At 37.0% G+C, this 18378-nt stretch overlaps 1 protein-coding gene across 4 annotated transcripts in view; it reads right to left on the bottom strand.

Moving 5' to 3' along the window:
* Positions 1–18378, bottom strand: part of LOC111150493 (connector enhancer of kinase suppressor of Ras 2) — a 277360-nt gene that overhangs the window by 73750 nt on the left and 185232 nt on the right. For 2 of the 4 annotated variants that reach the window (XM_022507967.1, XM_022507969.1), the window contains 2 exons: positions 11408–11497; positions 9668–9882 (listed from right to left, as the gene is read on the bottom strand). In XM_022507967.1, coding sequence (XP_022363675.1) covers positions 9668–9882; positions 11408–11497 — 305 coding nt within the window. The remainder of the gene's footprint in view (positions 1–9667; positions 9883–11407; positions 11498–18378) is intronic. The other 2 variants (XM_022507968.1, XM_022507970.1) reach the window with 1 other exon arrangement.

The raw sequence follows: 18378 nt of genomic DNA, 5'->3' as shown, positions 1-18378 counted from the left end.
CTGGCCACAAATCAATTTCCATGAATTTTGGAGAACACAAGGGAGGAGGCAGCCTGGTGCTCTGAAGGCTGGCACAGGATGTCACCCAGCACTGCAGCTCACACACATTGTCACTGCTCTGCTGCCTGTTGGTATGGCTCAGCAGCTGGGCCCGCAACTTCAGCTCTCCCAAGTCCCGGACCAGGAGTCTGTGAACTTCCACAGTGGAAGGCACCATCTGCGTTGCTAAAGTTGGAGGCAGGGTTCCAGTTTGTACTCATGGGTTCAAGTTTATCTTGCTCTCCCTGGCTTCACATTCAGATTTTCTTCGTGGCCACTGGCTCTGCTGAAGCATCTTAACCAGCTCCTCAACTGAGTGGGATCTATTCTTCCATATTACTTAGTGCTTCTTCTTCCCTGATTAGACCCTAACGGATACGCTCATTAATGCCCAAAAAGGACATATGTTTTAGTCCTAGAAAGCTTTCTGACTTGCTCATCAGAAAGTAAATTCCCCTCCATGTAGATAAATTAATTTCTTTTCCACATGGCATTAAGAATAATTACGATGTGCCCAGCAGAGTGGAAAAAACTTTATACACAATGTATGATTTACCTGTGAAATAGCTAGGTTAAGTAAGTATTATCATCTTTTCACTGATGAGAAACTGAGGTTCAGAAATGTGTTTCGTTTATACAGCTGGCTTCAAGCTCATGTTGTAGAAGTACAGCATGATTCTCGGCCATCTAAATCATAGAAAAGGCAATTCTCTTCTTTAATGCTGAGCCCTTTTACTCAGAGGTTGTTGGATACAAGAACCACTATCTCAAGTCCGCTCCAAATTTATGACAATAAAATAAAGTATAAGAACATAACTTAATCTCCCATTTCTTACAGCAGGAAAGGTTGCATCCAGTTAGTTTAAAATTATTTATATATTAAGAAAAGGAACTGAAATACTGATCTATTTCTCAACATTCCAGATGGTTTTGGGATCAGGTCTGTTAGGATCCTGTTTTTGGCCTAACCTGGTTATTTGCAGAGATGTTCAAAAACAGATTTAACAATACCATTTAGAACTGAGACTCTAGGGCACTGGGTGGCTCAGTCGTTAAGCCTCTGCCTTCGGCTCAGGTCATGATCCCTGGGTCCTAGGATCGAGCCCCACCTCGGGCTCCCTGCTTAGCAGGAAGACTGCTTCTCCCTCCCCTACTCCCCCTGCTTATGTTCCTTCTCTGTCAAATAAATGAATAAAATCTTAAAAAAAAAAAAAAGAACTGGGACTCTAGATTGAGTTTGTGTACTTTGGCCCACTGCCAGTTGCTGTCTGAGCCAAAAGCCAATGAAGTGTCCACGGAGGCTGCAAACAATTTAGCACTGTTTTTGGAAAAGTTTTCTGCAAGAAACTAGAATGTAAAGTAGTCATTAACTTTGCCCTAAACTTCATTCTCATATAAGATATGGGCCAAGAGACACAGACATGGAGTTAAGAGGAATCTTTGTATGACATTTAGGTATACAGCAAATCATTAGACTTGTACTGTGGAATCAGGGTGTGCTAAAACAGTCCAAGGGGTAATATATTTAGGAGTTGGGTGAAGAAAATAATGTGATATAGATTATAATTCTTCAGTCAGAAGAGGGTAAAGAGTTCTAGGGGTAAAATAGTTTTATCTGGATTTTAATTAAACTTGAGATGTTTGATTAAATGAGTTATGGTGGTGAAATAATGTGGGTAAGATGATTATGGGAGCAAAAAAGGCCTACTGCCAACAGAATATGAAGATATTTTTCTGAGGCTATAAAGCCGGAAGACATAGGTCTACAATATGAGAGAATGGGGCTTCTTTGATCTCAGTGATCAAGGAAAGTATGTCCCCAAATATTGACCTTAACAACCAAGCCGAAGACTTCTCATCACAATTTAGTTTTCATTTTATTTTTTCACAGGCAACAAGGAATTAGTAATCATATTCAAACTTAATAAATTCCTAATTTAATTCTTTTGAGTCCTGTTTTGTATGATGCCTCAGTAATGAAGCCAGATTTTGTGTTTTGCTTCCTGGCAGCCATTATCTAACCAGGAACTAGCTGAGTGAAACCCATATTTGTTCAAATATGAAATGGAAAAGACTGGCTTCAGTCTAAAGTAGGGCGTCTTAACAGTTTTTGATGGTGGCCCCCTAAGACACACCAACAGATTCCACGGTCCATTGGTTCCCACTTTATGACTGTGTAAGTACTGTTGGGTATGGATGATTCAGAGTATCATTTCTGGAAAATTGTGAGTGATACGAATCACAACATGCTACACGGTAAAAGCAAGCAACCTCAAACAAACGAAAACCACAAGTGATGAAGTGTAATGGTAGTTTATAATGAAAATGAAACAGAAACTGAAAACTACAGATAACTTAAAACAAACCCTAATGACATATCATTATAGCGTTCCTCCCGAAAATGGTGGGAACCTGAACCATCTACACTTGTGCTTGTGCAGTAAGAGCGTGACTGCACTGTCAATTGCATGGATACTAGACTTTTTGGAGAAACCGTAAACTAGAATATTTGGTAAACTCTATTAATGCATTATTTTATAATTATTCAATTTATAGCCTCTTAAAATCAATAGTAGGTTATTAGTAAGCAGTACCTAGTCACAGATGAAAATGAAAATCTGTGTAATTATGATGTCTTATTTGCACATAAGAATCAAAGAAAGGACCTCATTTCTGCATCAAGTTTCACCTACTAGGAACACTGTGCCAAAGATAACCTATATGTGGAGAGTCACTGCTCCAGTAAAATGGCCCAATAGGAATGCTTTTCACAATATGCAGGGGTTTACTAAATTTGACATTAACACTCTAGAAACAATCAAGTCATCCATAGGAATCAGAGAGTACATACAAATATGAATACAATAATGTTTACAATGGATATCCAACATGTCTTCATGCATCCTGATAAAGAGAAACATCACGTCACGGTGTACTATGGCTGTTCTCCAAGTGGGTAAAGTCAAAATGCAGAAAAAGTGGTTGTTATAAATAACAGGTCAGAGATGGCTTTTTTAGACACTAAAATTTAGTTTCATCTTACTATCATTGATCCTGAAACAATGGAGCCAAGTTGGGTAGCGATTAGACAAACCAACCTTCATGACTAGATAAATTTAATTATAAATGTTTATGTCCTGAAAATACATCATACTTTGCACCATTGTGATAATAATAGCTCTGTCTTCTCTAATTGATGGTAAAACACTTATGAGTAGAAATGGCTTTATTCATATACAGATAGGAAATTTGGAGCCAGACTGCTTGAACTCACATTTCAAAGTGAGTTTGAAATGTGAGTTTTCCTTACTTGTGGTCACACAGCTAGAAAGTAGCAGAATGCTACTTACCACAAGTAAGGCAAACTGTGTATTTCGGTTCTGCAAAATAGATATAATAACAGTAGCAATCTCACAAGGTCAATTTGAGGATTCAGTGAGATAATGTGTATAAATGTTTAGCAATAGGAACTTAGTAAGCAATCAACAAAAGTCAGCTACTATTAATAGCAACACTTGCAATATTATTATTAGTTAATATATATTCCACAGCACTTAGACTGGGCTTTACGGATGGTTGACACTACTAGAACTGCTATAAAGTTTCTGTTAAATTATGGTTTCTGTTTTTTTTTTGAGAGACAATGTATGCAAAGAGGCAGACTGCTAATGTTCAAAACCCAGCTCTATCACTTACTATTTATTTAATCCATATGCCTCAGCTTCCTAATCTATAAAATGGGGTTAACACCAGCACCTTCTTCATAGGGCTGTTATGAGGATGAAATGAGTTAAGATTTGTAAATTACTTAAAAGAGTGTCTGTTTCATAATGTTCGTCTACTCGCAAAATTTTAAAAATGTCTTTTAACGGCTCCCCACCTCCTTCTTCCAGGGGTTTCACCAAAAATACCTTCACAAGTTGATGAGGATGGCTAAAAGTATTTATAAGAAGTAAAACAACAACTGAATGTTTGCCTTTATATCCTAAATAACTAAGACAAACCACATAAGTGTTAGCATGTTATGAAAAGAGTATCCAGATTTTTGAACACCTACTCTAAATCTGTTTTGAATAAGCCATCTAAAATCACATTAATCAGTTTATGAAAGTATACCTGCATGTTGTCTGGATACATTATCAAATTTTGCTTGTTTCGGCATCTCAGCATATATAGCATATAGCATATAATTCTGTTTATGAATTTAGCTTAGCAGCTTTAATGTGAGAACAAGTTGTCATATGTATATCTTCTTAAGAAAAAAAAAAGACCTGAATCCAAACATTCTTTATCTAAAAACTTTTATCACTACATTTGAATTTCTGTCTCCCTTTCTCTCCCCCCAACTCTCCCTCCCTCCTTCCCTCTCTCTCTCTCTCTCTCTCTCTCTCTCTCTCACACACACACACACACACACACACACACCTGCTGCCTGCCTTTTCTTCCTATGCTTTCAAGGTCAGATGAGGGCTTTGGCAGCTAACAACTCCTGCATTTTCGGACAGAGAATCAGTGAGTAGGTAAAATAAAATTATCGTCTTTTGAAAAATACCCTAAGGGGCGCCTGGGTGGCTCAGTGGGTTAAAACTCTGCCTTCAGCTCAGGTCATGATCTCAGGGTCCTGGGATCGAGCCCCGCATTGGGCTCTCTGCTTAGCGGGGAGCCTGCTTCCTCCTCTCTTTGTCTCTCTGCCTGCCTCTCTGCCTACTTGTGATCTCTGTCTGCCAAATAAGTAAATGAAATCTTTAAAAAAAAAAAGAAAAGAAAAGAAAAGAAAAGAAAAGAAAAGACAAATACCCTAATATGCTTGGCTGACAGGTATATCGTGACCTCCCTAGTGAGATGGCAGTGATAGAAAGAAAGCAAGTATGAGCTGGAACTGAAACTGAGCTGGAGTAGAGGAGGCGGGGTGGGGACTGATGGGGAGCTAATCCTCTTGCCCTAGTGTCATCTGTAAAGCTGAGAAATCTTGTAAATCACCCTGATTAAAGGTGCAAACTGAGACCTGCTTTGATAGGAAGCCCAACATGGTAAGTGTAAGTTACCAGGTACTTCCAATACCCTTTTAAACGGGTGGGTAGCCAGTGGTAGGTTGCACATGGTCTGTCTTCTGTAGCAGTAAACCAAGCCAGATGCTCCTTGGCAGAGGTGCCAGTATGGGCAGGGTTCTGATTATTGGAGTGAAATGGAATGTTAATCGATAAACCAAGGAAGAATTTAGTTATATGGACTAGATAAACATGACAGAAGATATTCAGAGTCTGAGGGCTCTCCCCAGGCACATGGGACACTGAGCCTATGGTAATAAGTTCCTGGTGATTTCCACTATGATTACATTCCAACTGAAGGCCTGTTCAGGTTGGGCACATGGAGGTAGCTGTTTGCAGGCTGAGGACATCAACTGAGAGATCGTGGGAATGACAGTGAGCTCCTGTCACATTCACTCACTTATTCATTTCTTTGTCTTATGTTTACCGAACATTTATAAGATACTATACCTATATTAGGTGTTGAAATAGAGTGCTGAACAAAATGGAAAAACTTTCCTTTCTTGTCATGAGCATGGACATGTCCTCCCTACTATGTATAAGGGAGAAAGACATTAAACAGATAATCACATAAATAAGTATATAATTATAAATCATAAAAAAGGTTTTGAAGAAAATATAGAGGGTGCTAACAGACTTAAGTAGGAGAAGCTGATTTAGTTTAGAGGGTAGTGGTCAGGCAAAGCCCTTCTGTAATTTCAGGTTTAGATGAGAGTCAGCTGGGGGTAAAAAGGGGTAAAAGCAGTTTCAGTACAAGGCATAGCATATCACAAAGGAAAGAGATAGCAAATACTAGTGGATGGTCAGTGTAGTCAGAACATAGGGAGTAATTTCCTTTTAAACAATTTAAGGAAAATATATATACTGGAATAACAAATATATGAGATGAATAAAAAACTGTTTTATAATACCATAAACTTCTCAATTTTCTTTGTTAATATATACACATTTCTGCTATAATTGCTAAGAGGAATGAGTCAAACAGTGAAAGCAAACTGTATTTGCCTTGCTTTGTGTATTTTTATTGGGCTGCTTTCCAAAACAGACCAATGGGTATTTTAGCCTAGGTCTGTTTATGGGGAACCTCACTTCCCCTCCCCCCACATCCACAATATAGTTTTTTGGTAAACTGTTCAAAGGATATTTAATGTTGATATAATCCTGTTATTAAATTCAACTAAATTTTGTCTAAATGTGAACTCAGACCACAGGGAGCTAGTATATTGCAAGAAAGATAACAGCCTATGAAACTCAGGACTCAATCTTCAGAGTTTTCTTCCACTGAAATCTTAGTCCATTAAAATTAGCTGTGTGATCCAAAGGAATAATTGGTAAGAATGTTTAGTGGTTCATCATGAAGGTGATTAAATATTGATATTGATCTTGTGTTTTGGGACAATTTAATATAAGGAAAAATCCTTTAATTTTTAACTAGGTGTGTATAAACAGATTAAAAAGCAAAGAATTCCTGTGAAATATAAGAAACAATCATTTAAGCATATGTTGTTTTGTCTCCAAGGTCCAGACAATTTTAACTATAATACTCCATAGTCTGAGCAATAGATTATGCCAAAGAACTACTTGTGGTTTATAACAGCAGCAGATCTGTATGTTTTTCTGAACTTAATGAAAAATAGTAACAGAGCAAAAGAGAAATCTGGGTGCAAGTTAATCCAGATACCGAAAATGTTCTTAAAATCAACATATGAAGGCACATGCTTCTTAAAGTCAAGTTTTTTCAAAATTCATGCAGTTAGTCATTAAAGCATGAATTCATTTGTGTAAGGAATGCCTACCATGCATAGAGAAGCAGGGTAGAATGCAAAGACCACTCAAGTAGGTGATCTGGGTTCTAGTCCTTACTTTCACATTTTTTTGCAACACAGCTCTGCGTAAATCACTTAACCTTTCTGAGTTTGAGTTTTGTCATTTGCCAAGGTGGTTGTTGTGAGGTGTGAAGGACAATCAGTGCGGAAGCTCCCTTGATACCTGTGAAGATGTTAAGTAAGTGCAAGGCTTAAAAGGTCCTCAAGGATCTTAGAGCCAAGTGAAACCCCATTTTCTCTTTGTGGACATTGGCTATAGGCATTTGAACATTGTTTAGGCATGTACTTTAGGGCTAACAATTATTTAGCTTCCTTTATTTTTTTTAAAGATTTTATTTATTTATTTGACAGACAGAGATCACAAGTAGGCAGAGAGGCAGGCAGAGAGAGAGAATGAAGGAAGCAGGCTCCCTGCTGAGCAGAGAGTCCGACACGGGATTCGATCCGAGGACCCTGAGATCACGACCCGAGCCGAAGGCAGAGGTGCAACCCACTGAGCCACCCAGGCACCCCCATTTAGCTTCCTTTAAACCGGAGGATAGAGTTAGAAAGTGTCAAGCCTTCTACTCTAGGATTAGCGGGTCAGTGTTACATGGGAGGACTCTCCCCAGCCCCGACAACTAATAATATTCCTTACTGTATGCAGTTCCTCTTTCAAAAGCTGAGATAAATATCATCTATCTGGGAAATGCCTTCTTACAGACTCAGGTCACATAATACAAATAGGTAGCAAAAGCAGACTGGTTTCTTTCTTAGAATAATCTAGAAGTGAAGCTACTGGACTTGGTTTTTGATACATATAATGAAATAATAACCTTCAGGAAAGTGGTAACAGTTTATACTCCTCTACAATACTCAATCCTCAAGATATTCCTCATTACCAGTTTGATTCACCATTTACTATCTTCCATAAATTAATAACTCAAATCCACAAGATTCATCTATTTTCCTTCCTCCTACAGTCTACTCCTGTCCAGATGTGCTTGACAAGATGGCAAAGGCTAAGTGTTTAAATGTGCCTTCAATGGCTTACTTCTCCTCTTAGGATAAATCCAAACCCTTTAATAGTTTACATGCTCTGGGTGAAGTGGTCTCTTCCTCCTTCTGCAGCCTCATTTCACACTACCAACCTCCCTCTCAAACAGACCACCTGTCCCTTATGTTTAGGTCTTTGTTTGCACAACATTACTTATGACTGGAGCACCAGATTCTAGAGGGAGCTCAGTATTCAGACAGAATTTCTGACTAGTGACAGCAAAATTGGCCCCCTTCATACAGCTAAGAGTACCGATTTCAGACTGACTACAAAATGACTGTGGCAAATACAATCATTTGATTTGTCAGTCACTTAGGAGAGCAGGTTTTGATATGGGCACTATCTCTTAGAGAGAAGAGGCTTGGGGAGGGTAGAGAATGAGGACCTAGAAGAGCTCATTGCTCTCCTACTTCCACCCAAATAAATGGAAATATTTTTCTACACTTTAGTTTTATGAGAGAGCTTTAGAATAGCTAAGCAGAAGATTTAAAATATTGGCTCAGAAAAGTAACTCAAATAGGAGCTATTTATCTTTCATACCTTGTATACCTAGATGGTACACCTTCTACTGCATTGACAGATTAAGCATTTTGATACTGTGATCAAAATTACTTTAAAACTTGCAATCCATGTTTTTCAAGGGCTCCTAGTAAGATGCTATAGTTCCACTGGCACAACAAATTCCCTTTTAACCAAAATGGTGTACAATGGGTTGATTTTGTCAATTGAATGTTCTGGCTAATAACATTCTCAACCTCCACACTGTCACTATCCTAGTTTCTCATCATCTGCCTGGCCTGGGCGTAATGGCTCCAACTTTGATCTCAGACCTCTTGCTCAGTACTCCTCAACATAGAGATCCAATAGGCCAGTCTCATCATTTGAGTTCCCAGCTCAAAATTCTTCAATAGTTCTTTTTTTTTTTTTATCACTGCTAGAAAGAGCCTAAGTACTTGTTTATAAAACTCCTGATCTAACTGTGGCCGACCTCTCTAGGCCCATCTACTACCCCTTCCCCACATGCTTTCCCTCAATTTTTAATGAACTGGTCATTCTGAGCAACAGGAAGCTCCTGGAACATACCAAATTCTCACACATTTGGGGCGTACTTCCATATATCTTCCCGTGCTACTCATCTTTCCCTCTTCATCCAAATACTCCCCATTCTAAGCCTTTTCTCACCTCCCCAGAAAGCTAAGTTCCTCCTTCTCCCATGTTGCTCCTATACTTCTTACACCTACCCATTACAACAATCAATTTCCATTGGAATCCTTGGTGTGTCTTTCTCCTCATATAACAATGTGCTATCTATGTATTCTCATGTTTACCTCAAGCACCATGCTCCAAGTCTAGCACATAAAAGATGCTCATGAATACATTAAAAATCCTATCTTTAATGTTGAATTTTAGAGCTATCTACTTACTGTTTATTGTTATAGGTGATTAATCACCTAATTAATTATTATTCTCCATCAATTCTAAGCATATTATTTCATTAAAAAATAGAACCTGCTATAACATATGAACTCACTGAATATATGACCTGAAGAACAAATCAATAAGCCATCAAGGTTTTTAAAAATATTTCTAAACTTGGGATCTTTTATGAAAATCTGGCAGTAGGATAAAGATAAGCAATCTGGACTTTGCCCAAAAGAGTCATTTGGCCCAGGTTCCTAATAGAAGCTATCGCACAGAGTCTTTGAAATTTTACTTACATGGTATAGTGTGGTCTCTGGCACAGGCGTGCCCATGATGTCCTGTCTCAGTGCATCCATTTGCAAACTAGGTAGCAATGAATAGTGAGTCGGGCTATTACTCTTATCACTCTTCTTTTTAGACTTCTTCCCTGTGTCTTTTTTGCTGTTTCTCTGAAACATGTACTCTTCTTGAGCAATTTTTTCATTGCTCATGTATCGAAGTAGAGAGTTTTCTATATAAAAAGAGAAATACACCAATATAAATATGCAAATATTCCAAATTTATCACTCTTCCCTGATTGTGCTATTAGATTTCATTTCTGAAATGTAACTTGATTTAATTTATAAAATACCTATGTAGTAAAAACATAGAGCATCATAATCATTTGGGATCATAGGGCAGTAAGAAATAGCCTACAGATTATTTATCCAAGTTTTATCTCTGGACCAACTATATGACAATCACTGTAAAACTTGAATCAGAAATTCTGGGTGTGCGGCTCATAAAATTTTTAACAAGTTCCCCAGGGAGATTCTGCCAAAAATCGATGACAAACAGTGACCTATAACAGACTAGCATCCTTGGAGAACTTAAAACCCATATTCTGAACCAAGAGTCAGGAAACTTAGTTCATAGAATCTATGCTTAAACTGACAGCCATCACTTAGAACTTCATAAAGCATTTTCCCCCAAGATATCATCATCATATCAAGTCTCAAAACAATGACTCAGTAATAGCATGTATGTTTCTCTTTTTACTTTTTTCTTGATTGATTCTATAACACAAATGAAGTCAGAAACTAAAATTTGGAAAATGGAATGAATACTTAGATGTAAAGGAAGCTGTCAATATTCCTGTATTTACCAACATTTTCTGAAATGTTCACTCCATGAAATAAGTGTTAACTAGACTAATTCATGCTTGTTTATCCTGTGTGGTAAATTCAGCACATCAGCTAGAAGTAACAGGCAAATGGGTTAAATATATTATGAAGGAAGCTTAGTGAGCTGAGGCCCTATGAATAGTTTTTTGCTTTGTTTTATTTTTTATCTAGAACTTTATGGCTCTCTATTTCAGAAAGCAGAAGTAGTTCACCATATCCACAGCTGGTCGAGTCCCATTTAGTAGTGAGACTTCCAGTGGCTCTCTTTACTGCTCACATCAACAGCAGGATAAGTGAACATAAAAACTTACTTTTGTAGATACTTCATGTGTAGCCCACCCCCAAGTAAGAAGATAACCCTGAACAACAAACAGAAGAGAAAAAAAAGCAAAGTGTTTTTTTTTTCCCGTTTCTATATGGTTTTCATTAGTCACTGGCCCAGTTTCCATTAGCTTTATTCATGTACGTCAAAACCCATTTTAAGATTGTACTAATTAAAAAGTAGTGAGGTTGCATTGCGGACCAATGGGGACTGATCACAAACTTTTCCTATTCTTTGAACTTAATTCTTTTATGCAGTTTCACACTTCTGACCTTGTTTTCCAAATAGTGACTTTGACATAACAATCAGATATTTATTTTTTTTACACTGTACTTATCTGCCCTGAATTCCTTAAGAGATATTCAGAGAAGATATCTATTTAATAACATATTAAGATAGTCAAACGTTGGTCTGAGTTTGGTTTGGGTGTATCATCAAATCAACGAGAGAATGAAGTTTTCCACTGAAGCCATAACAACCTATTTAAAGAACATTTAAATTTGCTTTTTGTTCCAACACCCCAGCCTACACTGAAATTCTAGAACACTTACCTCTTCTACTATCTCTCTTCATCTTATTTGGATCTTCATAGTCCCCCACCCAATTATATTCCACTGGCATAGATATAGGTCGTAGCTTGCCTAAACACAGAGAACAAAATTCACATCACATTGTTTTTCTTCCCCATGTCCGCTCATACTTAACACTGATTTTTAGCTACAGTCTGCAAAACACACTCACTCATATGCAACGTTATGGTTGGCATTTGTGTAGATGAAAAATGTGTGTTTTGAGCCAGAAGGTGAAACTGCCTGTGGCAACTGGCCAGGTGATAATGCAATCTTAAGGCATCCTTTTATAAATAATAAAGAACAGCCTAGGTTTGCTCTCTTAGGAGCCCCAGACTTTAAGGGTATGGTCCTTTACAAAGAGTATCACTATTTTAGGGATTTCACTTTCTCTTCAGTCACTGGTTCTCTGCCTTATTCCCCAATGCCCAAGTGTCTAAATCTTGATAGCCAGTCTCCAAGATAGAAGCCCCTTGTGTTTAACGTGCCTGCAAGGATATTAACCTGCTGTGGCTGTTGGAATGCTACAATGCTGACTTTCCATCTCCACTGCCTCCTAACTCCTGTCACAATATATTTTGGATTTATCACCATGCTTCAGCAATATGGCTGGATTCCCATTTATGGCCTATAGCTGGGCTTGCCCCACTCCCAAGCATCTCTTTTGCTATTGTGAACAAGTCTAGATTCCAGATCCAAGTAATCACTGTATTGGCCGGCCTGGCCTGTTTCCCTCTGTCCGTAGTCTTACTAAATAATATTTTACTTTAGCAAGCAGAACTCATGATATAGACTTCAAGCATAACTTTTTGGTGAGGCTCCAGTATATTATTTTTGATCAACTTGAAATTCCTGAAGCACAAAAGAGCCTAAGAAAATCACAAAAATGTTTAAAAAGCATACCTAGCACGATGCCTGGCATACAATAACTGCTCGATAAATTTTAAATGAATGAAAAGCCAAGACTCACACGGGACTGGATCATAATAATGATGATTATTATGCACGTGATAATAGTACTAAACATATATATATCATTTACCATATGCCAAAAACTGTCTAGGGTTTTATAAGTATTAAATTGTTTAATCCTCATAGTTATGAGAAATAGACTATCATTACCCTCGTTTTACCGATGAAGAAACTGAGACAGGTAATGTAACTGGCCCAAGGACACACAGTTGGGAAGTGTGTAGTACCAGGGTTGAAACCCAGGCATTTAAACACTACTTCTGCCATAATTCGTGGTGACTTCAATATTCATCCTCCAATATTTTGGTTTCTCAGTTTCTTGAGGTTCTCTCCTCTACCCACTCCTGTGGTTATATGCTTAACCCGTTAACTGCAAAGGCTGTAATCCTTTCTAGCATCCCATTTTTCCACTACAGTCTTCTGTATTTCTAGTGCAATTCCTGCAGAACCCCAAATCCAAATATCCTCCTCCTTAATCTACTGACCCTCCCCCCTTCTAAGGCCTCTCAGTCACTATATACCTCTTCATTTCCTTCCTTGCCCAGCTAAATTTCATGATCAATTACTATGATCAGTCCATGTATTTAAAAAAATTCCATTAGGAGACTTTTAATTCTGTTCCTAAGGAAGATGTAACCTTATGGTGTTATACTATGTATAATGATAGAGTTTACATAGTATATTTTGCTAAGTTTTTTGAAAGTCTGAGGATGAAGTGGATATGATAAAATTATTAATGAGCCAAAAAATATAGTGTTTATTTAAAAGTGGTTTCCTTTCAAGGTGTGCAAACTACTTTAAAAACAATCACCTAAGATTCCAAAATTCTCATAGAGCAGATCTCTGCATTTTTATAAAGGGAGACCTTTGGGAGAGCTGATGCAGGTCCATATATCCTGCCCTCCCAGGGTTAAGTAAAACTTTTGGGAAAGGTTCAGTTCTGTCATGTCTATTCAACTGCTTGGCAGAATCAATCCTCCATATTTTCAATGTTTTGAATTCTGTGTTTCCAAAATTCCTACAACTTATTTCTTTAGAATCTGGTTTTTAAAGTAAAGTCCATTTCAGCATGTGTGTACTGAAACTGAAACAATTAACAGCCCTAACACTGTTTCTACCTGTCACCAAGAAAATCCTTTGGAAAGTGAACAACCCAATAAATAAGTCTATATGTTATTATATGCATATATAAAGTATTTTGATATTTTTCAAAGAATTGATTGGTTGTTTGGAGTCAAATATGTATGCACAAAACCAAAAAAAAACATGCTTCCTGCATAGAATATGAAATAAATAACTGTATCTGTTGTATGTCAGGTCATCTTCTCTGAGATTCTCAAGGAGCTAAGTCATTGAGGCATATAATTAAAGCCCTTGATATGCCTGGTTATATTATTAACCATAGGAAAAAAAATTTGCAAAAGAGTAAACACTGATTTTCTGGTGATCTTTTAGTAGAGTATACTGTACATTGCTAACACAAAATTGAGAAAAAGGTATTGAATTAAACAAAAAGCTGAGATCAAACCCTTAATTAAAATTCACTTTTGGGGGTGCCTGGGTGGCTCAGTCATTAAGCATCTGCCTTCAGCTCAGGTCATGATCCCAGGGTCCTAGGATTGAGCTCTGCATCGGGCTCCCTGCTAGGCCAGAAGCCTGCTTCTTCCTCTCCCACTCCCTCTGCTTGTATTCCCTCTCTCATGCTCTCTCATGAAATAAATGAATAAAATCTTTAAAATAAAATAAAATAAAATAAAATTCACTTTGGGAGGACATCAGTCTTTTGCTTTTTACTAGTTATAAAGCTCTGAATTTAGCAATGCCAAGTAAAAATAATCATTTTTAAAAGTATTATTTGTTTGGTTATAAGAAATAATGTTGCTTATAAGTATTACTGCTTTTATAAATTTTTCTATTGTGCTGAAATATTGAAACAGACTTAATAAAAGAGAATGAGGAAATGCTCATATAAACATCAGTGCTTGGCAAAATGAAAAATAGAGAATGGCTTAAAATATTCCTAATTCCAAATACAGAGATCTTTGATTGTAGTATGGAAGGGTTTGCCACTGCAAGTAATTGGAATTACACAAAATAGTAAAGTATAAATGGAAAAAGAAATTTATGGTTTGTTGCTGCAGTACCACTGGTCAAAAGAAAGAAGTGTAGTATAATTATTTTAGTTTTAAGTCAAATGTACACTATTATTAGTATATGCAAAGTATTTTTATGTTTGTAATTACTTTTAAAGGCTTATTAAGTACATTTGACTCACTCCTTATGGAAATGTACATACACCAATAATAAATCTCTGAAAAATAATCTGAAAAATTTTAAGACATCTCTTTAGGTAGTGACAATTGTATTTACTAATTCATGATGAAAATTAATAACAGTAGTCAAGAATACAGTAAAAAAATAAAGAACCCTATTATAAATTTTGCTGATCACTTTCTCTTAAATTTTTTTATCCTTCCAAGCATAAAATATTTATTAATTGTACAGTATATTTGACACCCTGCCATAAGCCTTGTGATATCTCCGTGCTACGGTCTCACAGTTTACACTATTTTGTTACTTGCTTGTCATATCTGTTGCACAACTGGAGACTTCTAACTTGGATTTCCATAGAAGCAGGAATTGTGCACTGTATTTCTTACTGTATTCTAATAAATGTAGAGTTGAAAGATAATTATTTTTGGATTTTATTTGAATTTTATTTTGAAATTAATGGCAAGTAGTTTTTTATTATGAACTATATTTAGCTGTAACTAAACACAAATAGAACACTAAATATAATTTTAAGAATACTGACAATGAGGGCTGCCTGGGTGGCTCAGTCAATTTAGCGTCTAACTCTTTGTTTCAGCTCAGGTCATGGTCTCAGGATTGTAACCTGCACCAGGCTCCATGCTCAGCAGGACGTCTGCTTGAGATTCTTTCCCCTTTTACTCCTTCCCCCACTTGTGCCCTCTCTCTCTCTAAAATACATAAAAATAAATAAATAAAATCTTTAAAAGAAAGAATACTGACAATGATGGAGTACTTTGTAATGATCTAAAGTACTGGTTTTTAAATGAAATTGCTACATTTTAGTATTACTGCATAGACTTGCTTGAAAATAAACTGACATTTCCCTTAGATAAGAAAGCATATTTGGTGCTATTGCAAATGTTACACTGGCCTTTGGCAGAGCTAAGTGCTCACTCTTCTGGGCTCTTTCATAGTGTTTTTGGTATATATATTATGATACTGTATTATATCTTTCTGTTAAAGGTTTTTCTACCTTTTGGCAGAAACTGGGTCTTAGGTATCTTTGTTATGAGTGCTCCTGGCAAAGATACTGACCCACAGCAGGTAATGATTAAAATTTTTTGAATGCTTGAATGGAAGGATACTAACATTAGGGATAACCCAAATTATTGGGCCCTTCACTGGATCCTAGTCCCTCTTACTTACTCAAAACTATCTCTTGTGCAATGTTCGCTTTTTTCTCCTGGAGCATCAATTTTTCCCTTTCTACCAAATGGTTCCAATTAGCAAATAAACATGCTGTAATTTCTCCAATCTTCAAAAAAACAAAAACACCTCCTCCCTTCACCAGCAAACTACCACTCAACTAGCACCTCATTTCTCTGCTCTCCTTTGCAGAAAAACTCCTAGAATATAAAACTCATTTATGTTCTCATTCTCTAATTCCTCTCCCTTTTTTCTAGCTTTACTGAGGTCTGACTGACAAATAAGAATGTTATATATTAAGGCTTACAACATGATTTTTCAGGTGTGCAACATGATATTTTAATGTACATATACATTGTGAAGTGATGGCCACAATCCAGTTAACACATACTTCACCTCGCATGGTTACCATTTGTATGTGTGGGTATGTGTGGTAAGAACAATTGAGATCTACTCTTAAATTTCAAGTATAAAAATGGAAAACAGTATTGAGGTTCCTCAAAACAAAACAAAGCAAAATAAAACACAGAGCTACCATATGATTCCCCAACCCTAGTTTTGGGTATATATCCAAAGAAAATAAAATTAGTATCTCAAAGAGATATATGCACTCCCATATTCACTGTAACATTAGTCATAATAGCTAAGACATGGAAACAATCTAAGTGCCCATTAATGGATGAGTGGCTAAAGAAAATGTGGTATATGTATACAACAGAGTATTATTCAGCCACAAAAGATGGAAATCCTAAATTTGTGATAACATGGATGAATCTAAAGGACATCATGCTAAATGAAATAAGCCAGACATAGAAAGACATAGTGTAGCATCCCACTTTATGTGGAATCTCCTCCTTTCTCTTTCTTGGACCTTCTCTGATTAGGCTCTTGCCCCCAAAACAATACCAAAACCATTACTGTCAAGTTCACTAGCATCTTCATGTTGCTAAATCCAAAAGACAATTCTTAGAACCTTTGACTTTTTTGACCTATCCGTAGCATTTGATGCACAGGATTATTCCCTTCTTTGTAACATTTTCTTCATCTGACTCAGGACTCTGTCCTCCTCTGGTTTTCCTCTCCTCTTCTGCTAAATTCACATACACCCTTGAAAGCTAAGTGAAAATGTCATTTCTTCATGGATGCTCTCCTTGACCCCTTATTCTAGGCCGGGTTTCTCTGTATTTGTTCTCATTTTCTGTTGTAGTTTTTCTTCATAGCATGCCATTTATAGTCAAGTAAGTATTTATTAAATTAGTTGCTTGAATTCTGGCCCTCTTCTAGAATGTAAATTTCACAAGAGAAATTTCTCTGTTGTTTACTGTGGTATCTCCAGCACATAGCACATGGCCTTAAACACAGTAACTATTCAATACTTAGTGATTGATTACTTGTTAAGCAAGTAAACAGGGGTCCTTCCTCACACCCTGGACTGAAAACTGTCCAAGCTATGCCATTAATTTTTATTTTCATAGTTTCCTTCTCCTTCCTTCCTGTCAACTTTCCAGTCCCCTCCCCCTCATTTTTCCTTCCTTTTCCCTCCCTTCCAATGTAGTATGTCAACCTGACTGACTGCCTTCATTTCTAACAAATCAAGCCTTAGAGAGCGGTTTGGTAATGCATCAGAATAGGAGTCCAGGGGCACCTGGGTGGCTTAGTTGGTTGAGCATCTGACTTCAGCTCAGGTCATGATCTCGGGGTCCTGAGATTAAGCCCCATGTTGGGCTCCCTGCTTAGCAGGGAGTCTGCTCCTCCTCCTTGCCTGGCCCTCCCCCAACTCATGCATACGCTCTCCCTCTCAAATAAATAAATAAAATCTAAAAAAAAAAAAAACCACCACAAACCAACAAACTAGGGGTCCTGCCTCCTGATATGTGAAGACATCCCTGTATTAGGCTACCCATGATATCTGTTGAAATACTACTGAATTGCTGCCTTTTTCAATTGTATTTATCCCCCCTTTTTAATTCTTTTCTCAGACATGCTAAAATCATTAAATTTCAAGGTGATAAACAGCACCTGAGAAGCAATATTCTCTCTTACAGTTGAAAAAAAGACTGCAGAGAAATCTGACATGCCCTTTAATGCTCACAAAAAAAGCTTTCTCTAGAGTCTAAGGAGAAAAAATATATACATATACACATACATATACACATCTGTTCTGAATATCTTAACCAATATTTTCATGAAAATGAGTGTAGTAAGGAATGTTAAGCTACAAGCATGCCACATATACCCATCAAACTCCCCACATACCAGACAGAAAAATTATTTTCAGATGGTTGACTGCATTTCTAGGAAAACATCCCGAGGTAATTTAAGGTAGACAATAACACATTTAAAGAGGAATAACATGGAACTGAATGGAAAGTCAGTAATTTTTTAGAATAAAAGCAACATATCTGGATCTAATAAAATAAGTAAAAACAGGCACTTTGATCTTTAGGGCCATATTTTTTGAATTTCATTTTTGGATAAAAGAGCTTGGGAAAAAGTTGGGTTGTAAATGTTGCAATGTGATG

This window comes from Enhydra lutris, unplaced genomic scaffold (assembly GCF_002288905.1).
Source record: "Enhydra lutris kenyoni isolate GAN:26980312 unplaced genomic scaffold, ASM228890v2 scaffoldscaffold23, whole genome shotgun sequence".
Taxonomy (NCBI): Eukaryota; Metazoa; Chordata; class Mammalia; order Carnivora; family Mustelidae; genus Enhydra; species Enhydra lutris.
Note: the sequence above shows the minus strand (reverse complement) of the source record. Positions and strands in the feature narration are given on the sequence as shown.